This window comes from Canis aureus, chromosome 38 (assembly GCF_053574225.1).
Source record: "Canis aureus isolate CA01 chromosome 38, VMU_Caureus_v.1.0, whole genome shotgun sequence".
NCBI classification, from domain to species: domain Eukaryota; kingdom Metazoa; phylum Chordata; class Mammalia; order Carnivora; family Canidae; genus Canis; species Canis aureus.
Window position 1 is genome coordinate 12,755,967 of NC_135648.1, and position 14,304 is coordinate 12,770,270.

General features: G+C 38.5%; 1 protein-coding gene across 1 annotated transcript in view; it reads left to right on the forward strand.

Moving 5' to 3' along the window:
- The window catches only part of USH2A (usherin), a 693,391-nt gene that overhangs the window by 527,125 nt on the left and 151,962 nt on the right, over positions 1-14,304 (forward strand). The window contains exons 50-51 of the mRNA XM_077886665.1: positions 4,465-4,688; positions 10,019-10,223. Coding sequence (XP_077742791.1) covers positions 4,465-4,688; positions 10,019-10,223 — 429 coding nt within the window. The remainder of the gene's footprint in view (positions 1-4,464; positions 4,689-10,018; positions 10,224-14,304) is intronic.

The following is a 14,304-nucleotide window of genomic DNA, read 5'->3' on the forward strand; positions in this document are numbered from 1 at the left end:
TCTCTATGATTTTCCACGCTTGTCAAATATTTCTCAAGCAAATTGCAACACTACTCAGCTCCTGTGAATGAAGACTAGCTCTAGAGCTTCTCCCAACATTCCACCATTCTGACAAGTTCGGTAGTCATGGTGGAGTGAAGGGATGATACTTTTAAAAAAAGAAAAGAATCTCGTTTTAGTCTCTTGACCTTCCTGCAGGTTTCAGTGACAATAGACACGTTCCACCTGTCTTTTTTCCTCTGTCTGCTGCCGCTCCCTCCTGTCGCCCCTAATGACTGTGACCTCAATGACCTTCCAGAACATCCATATGGCCCTTTTTCTTCTCAACCTAGCAACACCATACCTGCTTCATGAGGGTTTGGATCTCATAATATTGTTCCTAAGCCTGGCCTCTCTCACTGCCTGGCATTGTGTGCCTGCCATAAGACCGGGCTGGCTCGTAAAACATCTCTTTATGTACTTTATTACTTAAACTCTTTTATTTGCCTGCAGGAGCCCGTTAACAAAATCACATTGAATTGACTTTCTCACACCAAATCAAATCTCCCTGGTCCCAGTTCAGTTGTCTTTGTCAATATGTATTTTATAAATGGAGTGAATTAACAGATGCTGTTGGAACAGAAGTGCTGGGGTAGCGTTTATGTTTTTACTGCTCTCTCTGGGCAGATGAGTTGTGTAGGAGTGTTATACAGGTATCTCGGGATGAAAGTCATGCTCGTCACTACAATGGATATGTATTCTTAACCATTTTCTTTGGATGTATTTTAAACCTCTTTATTACTCTTTCTATTCTTAGTGTTTGCTTATAGGGTTTTATCATTTATGCCATTAATCTTGGACTGGACTTGGTTATATCTTTTAGTTTTAAGAGGTGGACATTAAAATCCCCCTATCATTCAAAGAGAACAAGATTTTTCTGTTAGCCATGAGAGACTGATCACAACATACCCTTGGAACCTATTGTCTGATCTCTATTTATTATACATGTTGTCCATGCAGCCTCTGATAGGAAACTCTGGTTTGAAACTGCTTTGTCATAGAATACTGAGTTTCCATGTCCTGGAGTCAGACTTCAGCAGAATGAAGGACTACTGCTATTTGTTATATAAGATGGGATTTGGAAACTTTGCAAAGAGGGAAATTTAGGACAGAAATCCACTGTGAAAAAGCTCTACTAAAGAATATTGTCCAAGAAGATTTCCATGTGATGTAATGAATTTTTGAAAGGTGTGATGTAGAAAAAAAACATAGCTCAATGATTTGGGGAGTATTTTTGCTCTACCCTTTCTTTGTCAGTTTTGTGGTGGTAGCCAGGGAGCCATCTACCGGTGGAGACAAGCATGCAGTTCTTTTCTTTCATATTCTGCTGCCAATTTTATGAGTTTGTCCTGAGAATTACTAATCACAAAACTTTGTTTTCCAGTCTTATAGGCCTAAAATATGGTCCCTTGGCTTAAAATGTGGTCCCCATGATCAGTCCCAGAGCTGCACATTAATTTATCATATTCCAGACTCTGTTTTTTACGACTTTACTGTTTTTATCTCAAAAGCATGATTCATAATTCTTGGTCTTTTTTTTTTTTTTTCTTAGAAAAATGGAGCACCTGTTTTACAGGATTAACAATTTAGAAATTTCACCAGGACTCTATGTTTATAAATGCTTTCCTTGTCAGCCCTGGCCATTAAATGAGTGTTAGTAACACACTGACACTATTCATAATATTGTGAGTAAAAAACTCCTTCACTGTTTTCTCCGATTGTATCCAATTACATGGAAGCTATCTGTTGGATATATATGCTGTTGGGGAAGATAAAATATGCAGTTTGATATCAAAAATAAATCTCTAATAGCTCTATGTGTACTGTACCACTCGAGTAACATCTGCCCAAAGAGAATCTTCACCTTTGTACAGATTTAATGAGCAGCCTCTGGAAGAATAGATCGATCCATCAACAATACATGACCTGTTTTGTTTTTCTTTTGGCATATTTAAAATTGTGCGTTCTACGTGTCAGAGTTCAAAAGTCAAGTGCTACATGCGATAAATTAGGCAGGGGTCAAAAGTTATTGCAATGCAGTTTCAGAAGATTGTCTGTCTCTGAATTTGCAGCTCATTCATGCTGAAGTGATGCACTATGGGAATTACTACCAAACTCTGCTCGGCAACATCTGCTCTCCCTAAGTGAGTTAGTGCACGTCAGACATCTTTATGTCAGAATATTGCAGTGATGGATGCAGTCTTCAGAAAATGCTGCATAAAAATCTGGTGTGCCGTTCTGGCCATTAAGTGAAATTACTATTTAAATTAATGGCACTGTCACAGTTTATCTGTGCAAAGAATGAAGCTGATTAGGGTATTAAGTAATTAGCAATTTATCACACCGGAACAAGGTTGATAATAATTAAAGAAGTAATGGTTTACCAAAGAAACTAGAAAGGGAGTCACTTCTTGTTATGAGAGTGGAATCTTGGCTGAAAATTTTAATTCAGTGAAACAAAGATGAACCTCTTTGCGAAGGAAGGCAGGCTTTTTTTTTTTTCTAGTGTAAAAACAGTTCATTATCAAAATTTTAGTTGACCTGTCAAAAGTCCCTCAGAGCGATCAGATGACTGATTAGGAGTTTCGAATTAGGTCAAAGTCTGCATTTTGATTTTATACTTAAAGCATGGTGAAGCCATAAAGTGACTGGGGAGTAGAGGGGGAGAATGTATTCTGCTCCCTAAAGGGCCAGTTTTTAGTCTTCGGATTGCTCTTTAAAATAGAAACATGAATTATTTTAAGAAAACTGCTAGAGAAAAAAAAAAAATGACACGAAAGAAATCCAAGGTTGTATTTAAATGTCTGATCAGAAAGCAGCAGAAAAATAATGTCCAAACAATATAAAACTGGACGCTGTAGATTTGTCTCTTTACTTGTGTGTGCACGCGTGTGTATAACACGTCATTTTTACCTGTCCTGATCAAGACTCAGATTACAACGATAGCTCTGCTGTGAGTATTTATGTGAAAAAAAAAATTTCCTGGATATATTAAAATAATGGAAATGATTAATAAAGCGCCGAAGAAAAGAGTTTACTTCTAAACCAATTACTTTGGGCAGTTACCCCATTTACATGGCATGCTAAAGCTCCATTACGGTCAATGTATATCATTTTAAAATATTGGTAGATTTTTTTTTTAAAAGGGAAAGATTGGAATTCTTTGGAGTCATGTGTGGCTAAACTCTTTCCTTAAGGTAGGTACCGAGCCAGTATCTACTTTCCATATTTTTTTATTTTTTTATTTTTAAGTAAAAGGCACTTAAAACTCGCTGGTCTATTATTAGGAGTGTCTTTCATAATGTAGGTGTTTGTACAGGACCAGATCAAACAATTCAGGACCCCAGGGCACTTTGAGGTTGAGGTTCTTTATGTTATCAGTCAGGACTAATAATAAATAAACACAGTTCTAATTAAAATAAATCATTCATCACACGGGCCTGCTTTATAACTGGATATAAACTCTGATATAATAGCACTGTGGCATGGGGTGTAGGCACCTTAATTTCTGGCTTAATCTGACTCTGGAGTATTGTTTATTTACTCAGGCTTTTATGTCTAAATTTCTGCTGTGTCTGTTCTATGGCAAGATCTAAATGATGTGAACACAGGCCATAAAGCTGAATTTGGTGCGAGAAGGGAGGCTATTTGGTAGGAAAGGCACACATGTCTTTCCTCAACAAGTGGTGATCAAGGCTCCTCCTTCCAAAGTCTTTCTGCCACTTATCCATGTCCTCCAGCCTCTTATCCATGTCCAGGGATGTGTCCAGATCACAGTGCTACTCATTAAATAGTGGCCTGATTAGTGAGCAAGTTCAGCTGGTTTTGAACAAACCTATCTCATGAAGAAAGAAAGACTGGTTACCATTGCTGTTGGATTCACAAGAAGCAAATATTTGCACCCTCGACACAAGCTGGGCCAAAACTCACAAGACTCCTGCCACAGGGTCTCAGTGCCAGGATGCTGCTACCTTTACACTCCATCTAGGCTCTTATTATCCCACGGTGCTTCAGTGACCTTCTCTCCCTTTGAGAATTTCTAGAGCTTTCTTCTGATCCCCTGAACTTTATCCTTTCTTCTCCAACACGGTGTTATTATCATCACAAAATGGGCAGGTAATTCTCATGACGGAAATCAGGGCCTTTTTTTTTTTTTTTAATGGAGCCTGGGAGAAGTCTGGCCCCATCGAATGATTTCAGAATGCTTCCTCTCGTGTGTTCTTTACCTAATTAGTGTCTGGTGCTCTTGGTAAGAAGGACCCCTCACTGCACATTTAAATCACCTTGGTAGGGAAATGCTACCTTAGGTACTGTACCATTTCAGCAACTGCCTGACTCTGACATTTTTATACCAAACTTTATAGCAGTCTCCGTTTTCTCCCTTTTTTTTATTTCATATTCATATATAACATTTTATTGTTGCAGGGATGTTCTGTTGTGGGCAGGATTATGTGAATATGTCAGATACCATATGCTGCTCAGCTTCCAGTGGAGAGTCTAAAGCACATGTTAAAAAGAATGACCCAGTGCCAGTAAAATGCTGTGAGACTGAACTTATTCCAAAGAGCCAGAAATGCTGTAATGGAGTTGGATATAATCCTTTGAAATATGTTTGCTCTGACAAGATTTCAACTGGAATGATGATGAAGGTAATTGATAGAAAACCTCTCAGAGGTGCTGATTTGACAATGGAAAGAGAAATACATTGTTCATAACTATTTTTCTAAAATAGGAATATAAAAACTCCTGTGTGCATTATTCATTTTCACATTACATCCATATTAATACCAAATGAGTTCGCTGTGATTGATGTTATTGCAATGAATTCTAAAGGAATTAATAATGATTAGCTGTTCTCAGGAAGCTTTTCCCAGCACTTCAGATAGGACAGGACTTTCAGTCTCTGTGCTGAAAGAGCCAACACTTGTGGTCTGGGACCTCTACGTGGTACCGGTCTATGTCCATGGGTGCTGTGGAAGGAAACAGAGAGAAATTCGGTCTTTTTCCCTCTGGGCCCCAAACCATAATCAAACACTTTCCTTTGATAGAAGCTTTAGATCCAGCAAATTCACCTTTGCCTATATTTTATTCCTTGAGACATTGGACGATCAGCAAATGCCTGCCACCCATAAAAGTGCATAGGCCTATGAGTGTACCATTTGTTTGTATGTTGAGATGCTTCACGGACAGACATGTCATGTTTTATTAGCATTAAACTTGACCCAGGACTCCAGAAAACTACCACTTTAAGGAACGGAGTGTGGGCATTTAAAAACGAAACACCCTACTGTGTTCTGAGTAATTTGCCACTAGGAGATGACTGCAAATGAGTATTTGGGTCCCAGACACTGCAGGGGCTCTTGCGGACTGATGTAACTATACAGTCATCATGTGGACACCATATACTTTGGGATATAAAGTAAATAAAGTAACTCTTGAGATTGCCAAGGTCCCAGCAAGCACTTTACAACAATTACTATTAAGACCATTCATAACGTTGTTAGAAAGACTAAGTACTTTATGAAGTGAATAATCATACAAAATACCCATCAAAAATAGTTGTTCACCTGCAATTTTTTTTTTTTTTAGAAATTGGTCCGACCTATACACAACTTTAGATAGCCAGTTCTATGAAAGAAATCTATCCAACACTCTGCTCCCAAAGTTTACATTTATTCCAGGCCATTGTCTTCAGAAGTTTGGCCTGAGAAATTTTTTCTGAAATACACAGTCTTTTTTTTTTTTTTTAATTTTTTTTTTAAATTTATTTATGATAGGCACACAGTGAGAGAGAGAGAGGCAGAGACACAGGCAGAGGGAGAAGCAGGCTCCATGCACCGGGAGCCCGATGTGGGATTCGATCCCGGGTCTCCAGGATCGCGCCCTGGGCCAAAGGCAGGCGCCAAACCGCTGCGCCACCCAGGGATCCCTGAAATACACAGTCTTAATAAGCTGTTGTAGTTGCAAAGACATGTCTTTAAAATGACTAGTTAAGAAGATTCTATGTAGAAAACTTTTAAAAGGGCACTCGTATTTGAAAAATGAGGAAACCTGTTAGTTTCGAAAATGACGCTACTGCTTACAACTATTTGTTTCATTACTACTCACTCACATCTGTTTCCCAGGCATCTCATTTTGGTTTCAGGAAGATATGGCTTCCATTATTCAAGGACAACGTTCAGGATAGTTACATGATCTTTTAGGTTGACTTCACTTGGCTCAGTGAAGGTCAGTGAAGAGTCATATTGATAATTCGTGTTTATTATGATTAGGACAACATTTCTGAATGCTGAATCCAGTAGTGTGTTGCAGATAAAGTTCAGTCTCTAGATTGTATTTTGTTTCCTGAAGACCTCTTTCCTGGAGACTTCTGTATCCTGCTCCAGTCAGGACTGGACTACTGTGGGATTTCTCCCCTGTAAGTCTTCCCTAAATGTGGGTTTCAGAATTCCTTTTACTTCTCTCCTGTGTTGGTGTCTCTATATTCTCATTCCAAAGGTCCCCTTTTCTTGCCTTCTCTTGGAGAAATATCATTTTGGGTGTATGTGCATGAAAGGTAAATTTAGGGGGAGCTTGATGTTTGAAATTATCATTTTTCTAGGCTCCTACTAGATTGATGCTTGGCAAGGTATACAATTCAAGGTTAAAAATTATTTCCACTCAGGATTTTGCCATAATTTCTGTATTTTTAAACTTCCATTGCTCTTCTAATTCTTGTTTTTTGCCAGGTATCCATGTGTTATTTTTCCCATGAATGTTTTTAAAACATTATCTTTATTCTGTTTTTCCAAAATTTCATGACATTGTGCCTCTATGTGAACTACATTATTATTATTATAATTATTATTATTATTATTCATGATTATTATTCAATGATTATTATTATTCACTTTTTGTGGACTTTTTCAATGTGAAGTCTCATGAGCTTCAGTTCTGGGGAATGTTCTTTTATTATTTCTTTGATAATTTTCTCTCTTTTTATATCTCTATTTTTACTGATTAGTTGGGTGTTAGACTTCCTAAGCCAATCTTTCAATCTTTTTTTTTTCTTTTTATTTCTTGACTATTGATTAGTTAACTCTTCATCTTTTTTAACATGATCAGATATTGCCTTATCTTCACCTTTCAACCTTTCTATTGGTTGATTTTTTTTAATCTATCATATTATTTAGTTAATTAGCTAGCTGGTTGTAGTCTTTCAGGGTTCTTTATTTTTTCCTGACTGTTATTTATTCATGGCATCCTACTCTTGTTCCATTCATGGGATAGCTTTCTTATCATTCTAGAAATACTGAACCATTGTTGTTGTTATTTATTGTTTGTTTGCTTTATTCCTTGAATTGACTCATTTGTTTGGTACTGTTTTAGTTTTCTTCTTTCCTTGCTTTGTTTCTGCTCCCTCTCAGTTCTTTTTACTATGTTTTAAACATATTCTTTCCATTGGAAGCCAAATGAAAGCTCACTGTGCATAGACATCTATAAGTAGGGAGCTCACAGTAGCATAATCATGTGGCAGAGTAGCTTTTTGTCAGGAAGTCACATTACCAAGAATCCTTAGCAACTATGCTTAACTAATTATCCTTAATAATCCATTCTAGATTGGAATAAGATATATGCCTGGCTGACAGCATACAAGGAATCAGTGGGAAAGGGGACTGGGATTCTCACTGTGCAATATGCAGACTTGTATTTGGTTTTCCCACTGGCTCCTGGCTTATATCTTCCACTGGACTCTATTTCTTTTATTTCACCAAATCTTTTCTAAGCCTATCCCATTTTGTAACACTTTACCAAAATGCAGCTAGGAATAACAACCAAACCTACTACTAATGTTCTAGATTATGACCTCTTCCCCTATGACTGTGAGCTCAGTCGCACACACTACTATGACAGTTTTGCCCTACTTTGACAGTTATCCCAGGTCATAATTTTATCAAATAGTTAGCCACAGCATAACAGTGTTCCCCAACTCTCCACACCCTAGTACATATTTCTTTGCCATAGCCCACCTAACCATTAAGCCAATGCCATGTGTTTTAGGGTTCTATTGTTCTTAAGACAATCTCTAGCTTTAAAGTCCCAATTTATGTTTTACCTAGGACATGCTAAACTATGCCAAAATAAAAACAAATGCACTCACGTATGGAATGGGTCAATAGAACAAAAGTTAAAAAAAATCATTCACATTATAATCCAATGTGAGTTAGGCAGCTGTCCTCCAAGGAATGTTGCAGGAGCCAAATCCCCTTACATCTTGTGGGGCTTTACATAACGCCCTCAGATTGCAAAGGAAAAGAGGAGAGAATGGATGATTATACATGTATGGGTTTACCTGGATATAAAATATATCCTCTCTGTAAAGCAAGCACATGAACATTTCTAGTCATGTGGCTTTCCCTACTGAGCTGGACCTGCAAATCTAGTATTCCTTGGGAGAAAAAACAATGGACATTACTAGGCACACAGTACTGTCTCTGCCACTTTCATCTCCTTCCCAACTTCCGAAACTGTTTGAGCTGTCCTGTGGGTGTTAGTTTATTTTCTATTTCCTTGGACTTTCTACATTCTTTTGCTGTCATTTGGTGGGGCTTCAAGAGGAAATGGAGCTAAATGCAGGTGTTCAAGTCACTATACTCAAAGGGAAATCCTACCATAGTTTTCTGAAGCAGCTTTATTTTGACAGCCTTTGGGAGAGTAATTTATATGAGGTAAGAGAGATTGAATGTAGATCAATTTTAAATAGCAAAAAATTATTTAAAATATATCATGCCACATGGAGTGCCTGGGTGACTCAGTCAGTTTAATGTCCAACTCTCAGTTTCGGCTCAGGTCATGATCTCAGAGTTGTGAGATCGACCTCCTCATTAGGCTCCCCACTCAGCACAGAGTCAGCTTGAGATTCTTTTCCCACCTCCCCCTCTGCTCTTTCCCTCACATGTGCTCTCTCTTTCTCATAAATAAATAAATAAATAAATAAATAAATAAATAAATAAAGCCATCTATGTAAAGGAAAGCTTGGCATTATAAAAATGTTGCCTTATTTATATCTCCTGTAATCTGGGATGATGAAGAATTTCATTTTCTGAAATTAGAACACAATTGTACTTACCAATAACTATCAAAAGTCTAAAGATTCATCAGAAAAAAGTTTTATAAATGTAAATAATAATAACTATATTGAGAATTCATGAAATACTTAGATTTTCTAAAACTTGGACAAGGAATATTTCTTAGCAGTCCAATTTTCCCCAGAGCACAAATGTACAGATTTTCAAATATCACATTCTTTTCTCTAAAGCTCCATTAGGAATGTGTCAAGTAACAAAAATAAAATAATGACTCCTGCTCTTACTTACAGCATATCTAAGTGTAAGGCATTTACAGGCGTTATCTCATTTGATTCACATAACAAACCTGGGTGGTAAATGTAATTTCCATTTTCTCACAGAAGATGCTAAGGCTTTGGGAGTGTAAGCGACTTGCTCAAGGTCACAGAAGTAGGAAGTTGCAAAACTGGACTCTGAATCCAAATCTGTGTCATCCACACCAAAGCTGCTCTTTCTAGTATACACACCACCTTCATTCCTTTTCATGAATCTTGAGACATTTTTTCATGAACTAAGTAGAAGAAAATTTCATTTGCATCTTGTGAAAACCTGCCCCACATATGTCTAAATGTAATTTTTTAAAAGATATGTTTATTTTTTTTAGAGAGGGAAAAAGAGCTCACATGTATAAGGGGAAAAGGCAGAGAGTGAGAATCTCAAGCAGACTGACTCCCCACTGAGCACGGAGCCTCAAGTGGGGCTGGATCTAACAACCCATGAGACTCACGAGACTCATGAGATCATGACCCAGGAGATTATGATCTGAGGCAAAACCAAGAGTCCGAGGCTCAACCAACTGAGGCACCAGGCACCCCTACCCAAATGTAATTTTAAAATTTCCTTTTCCTTATCTCCTTACCTCTACCACTCAGGAAACCAGAGAGTGCGGGACTCTCTGCCCAGCATCTCTGGAAGCCACGGCATATTGCGGCAGGTGTGACTTCAACTTTACCAGCCACATTTGCACTATGATCAGAGGACCTCACATTTCTACAGGCAAGGAATCAGCAGAAGAAATATGCTCATATGCTGAAGAGACTGTTCACACGGGAAGTGTAAACACATTCTCCTTCACAGGTAACAGAAACTGAGGCACCTGTCCATGGCTTAGTCGGATTAGTGAACCAGCTGTGGAAAATGCAGATTAGTTTCATTCTGACATTGTTCCCTTCCTTGACCTAATATCAATTAATTTCATCATACTACTATGGGTCAGCTAGTTATGAGGTAATTAAAGGCACACTTCAGATCTGCTCAAAGTTAGTTAAAAAAAATTGTAAGGTCTAACTTAAAACAAAGATATATGCTATTTCAAAGTAAACATAGAAAACAAAGAACAGGGAAATAACCTATATGTCCTTTTATGGTATATCCAATTAATTGCCAGTGAGCCCAAATTTCTTTCTACGAATACAGGCTTTCAATATATGCAATGAATGAATGTTGCTGTGCTTGTAGGCAGAAAAGAGGAAGAAACCTCTCTGATCACCAGTAAGACCTGGCAGCATTATTCTGAGGAGGAGCTTAAAGTAGTATCCCTTTCCTGATCTTAGGTCTGGGTCTGGACACTGCGCTCTGGTGTTGCCTCTAAATGATCATCATCTTGGGAACGATGACCTTCACAGTTATGAAAATATTAATTTTCGGGCTCCATCTTGGCCCTACTGAGTTCCTCCAACATAGTGGTTCTCAGACTTGGCTAAGCTGAGTGCAAAACACTGTAAAGTTTAAAATCATCTCCAAAATAGTTCTGCCCTCTATTAAATTTTTATTATTTGTCCATTTACTTAAGTCCCTACAGAATTTGTTTCTGCCTTTTGAAAAATTAAGTGTGTGTGTGTGCGTATGTGTGTGCATATATATCATCTATCATCTAGAGTCAAATAGAATACATTTAAGTGACATAATTCGAGCAAGCTAAGGTTAAATAAACAAGAAACTGTTCTGTTCCATCATGACTTGCCATTCTGCCTTACTTAACCGATGGTGGGGATAATGGCAAGCCTCGGGGTTGCAAAAAACTAAGGCAAAATACTGGGATGGGGGGAGTAGATTAAGGAGGGAAAGCAGGACTAAAGATAAAGTTCCAGTGATGTGCTACATGCTTTAAAACCTGATCTTAATTTACCCACAAAGCGATTATGGTCATTTAACAGATGAAGAAACTGTGGGTCATATCTATAAAAGTAACTTCCTGAGGTAAGATGTCAGATTTAAATCATGTCACCTTCGAGACCAGCAGATTTAGGAGACTCTGTGTGGTGTAGGACCTCCTTTCTGAGTGCTCCAAACCTCCCTCAAGCTGTTCCTTCTACCTGAAATCTCCCTCTCCATCATTCTCAGAGTGTAGGTCAAAATTCCTGTCCTCAGTGCAGGCTTCTCAAACCCAGCCCTATGACATTCATTTCTACCATGTTGTCACCTGCATTTGGGTGCTTGTTCCATCTCTCCTGCTAGATTGAAATATCTGGTTGAGCAAGATGCCCTTTCTCTACTTTACTTCATTTTTGGACTAATATACTGTAAACAAACAAAAAGACACTTATTAGAATGTATTTCATTAGGAAAGTCCTCAGGATAGAGGACAATGCCTTGAACTTTCCAATTTCCTTCCATTCCTAGTTATAGATTTAAGGACCCTCATTTCCAAATTAGTGGGTTTGATCTCAGAGAGTTCCCTCCTTTTATCTGCCTTTTGAAATCAAAGTCAAGATTTTGAAGATCCCCTAAGACATATTTGTAATAGCCCTCTCCAGAAGAGCATAGATGTTTATACCTATTTAAACATAAATATTTCAGATTGCTTTGCCTACCAAATACTATAAATGGAAGATGAAAAATAGCAAGTTTCTTTTCCCTGAAGAAAATGAAGCATTTAAGTCATGCTAAAACAGTTCCACTGAGACCAATTTGGACTAAAAAGTCAATCTTTCTTAGAAATTTACAATTACAGGGCACCTGAGTGGCTCAGTGGTTGAGCATCTGCCTTTGGCTCAGGTCATGATCCCAGGGTCCTGGGATCGAGTCCCACATCAGGCCCGCCACAGGAACCTGCTTTTCCTTCTGCCTATGTCTCTGCCTCTTCCTGTGTCTTTCACGAATAAATAAATAAGTAAAATCTTAAAAAAAAATAAATTCACAATTATAAGCTAAAAAACACCAGGGCTCTCCAAAATTCATTCATACAATCATTTCATTTATCAAAAAATATCTCTTAATTTTTTACTAATAACCGGTCACTACACTGGAACCACAAGCTATGAAAGCAAATAAATAAGAATTCCCATCGGGGATTTGAAGCCCATATGAACAGACAGGGACCAAAGGCAAGTACACTGAGATGTGAGAAATGATGGCTGTGTAAGAACTGTGATAGAAGTAAGTACAGGGTGTTCTTGAAGAGCATTGCAAGGACACCTAACCCAGACTTCATGAAGGATATCGTGCCTGAGCTGGGGACTGAAGGGCAAGGAGAAACATATCAGATGAAGGGAAGGGAAGCCAGGCAGAGAGGGTAACATGTGGAAAGCACAGGAAGTGCACGAAAGCCCAGTAGGTGTGAAAAACAAACACCTTGATATGAATATAGCACAGTGCAGGAGAGGAGGGACAGCAGGGTCAGCTGATGAAGGTTTTTTTTGCCACGCTAAGCAGATTGTCTTTATGCAGCAATGAGTGGATATCAAAGGTTTTTTAGCAATACAATGACACAACCCTATATATGCATTTTTGAAGAATTACTCTGTCAGCTGAAGAAATGATTGCAGACAAGTATGTATGGGATATTTAAGCTATTAACAAGTAAAACTAGAACGAGCATACTCCCCAAAAAGCCAAACCCTCTGTAATAATCAAGACTAGCCCCACATAACACACAGAATGATTTCGAGATAAAAAGAGTAGTGTTTTTTTTTTCTTTTTTTAAAAAAGTTGGAAATTCTGGCAAAGAAAAAAGAACTCAGAAATGAGAGAGATTATTGAGGGAAGGCAAAATTTCAACGATGCTTCCTTGTGTGTAAAGCAAAAAAGAATTCTTTCAGGGGCTAGGAGCATCTTTGAAAGACCGGGCCTCACAAGAAAACAAAGAAATGAGAATAAGAGATGAGAGAGTAAAAAGAATGAAATGCCATAGAGGAAAGAACAAGGAACACAGCACGATGAGCTACTGCAACTGAAATTAGAACTGGTGATGTGGGCCTGAAGGGGATGAAATAACAGTTATTAGCACCAAGCAGTTCAATCTGCTAGAGCCAGTCGATTCAAAAATACAGTGACCGTTGGTGGGCAGGTGGATGGTCTGGGTAGCTGGGTAGCCCCACAGGTCATTCAGGAATCCAAATTTATTCCAGTCGATGACTCATCACATTTCCAGTGTTGCCCTCCTTCCCACAGTGTAGCCTACATCACCACAACATCATGCTTCCAGCCCATCAAAAGGGGAGAAGAATGTCCGTGGAAGGCAAGTGGTTTCCTCTTAGGAAGAGAGGCACAGGTTGCTCAGATCACTTCCATGCTTCTTCCAGTAGTGAGATCTGAGTCACGTGACTGCCCCAAGCTGCAGAGAAAACTGGGAAAATTAGACCCTAACCAGGAGGCCTCTGACCAGGACAGAAGGGAGATCAGGGCGCCCACTGGTGGTCCTCACGGGTCACAAGTGGCAGATGCCCCCTTACCAGGGAAAATGAAGACAGAAGATAAGCCATTATATATTTTACATCAGCTTACATTTTATGACTTTGTGTCACATAACTTCTTGCACTTTTTTTTCATATTATCTCTGTAAAGTAGGCAGATCAGGGTTTATGATAAAGAGATACATGCAAGCAACATCTGGTCAAAAGACCCACATGGATGGACTCAGACTCAACCCCACATCCAGTGAGGATAGAGCAGGTGGCCAGGCAGCTAAGGAGGAGGACCTCTTCTTCTGATCATCCACGTGAGAAAAGTCATCCAGAATCCCCTACACAAAAAAACATACAAACATAATCAAATTTCACAAAATGAAATAAGTGGAAAACAGATTTAGCCAATTTTCTCCAGTTTGTTTGTTTGTTTAATTTGTAGCATTTGTGCTTCTGAAGTTACTAAATCTTAAAACTGAAGAAAGACCTTTGGGATGTCATTGAGTCACATGGATGATTACCTAATAAAATTG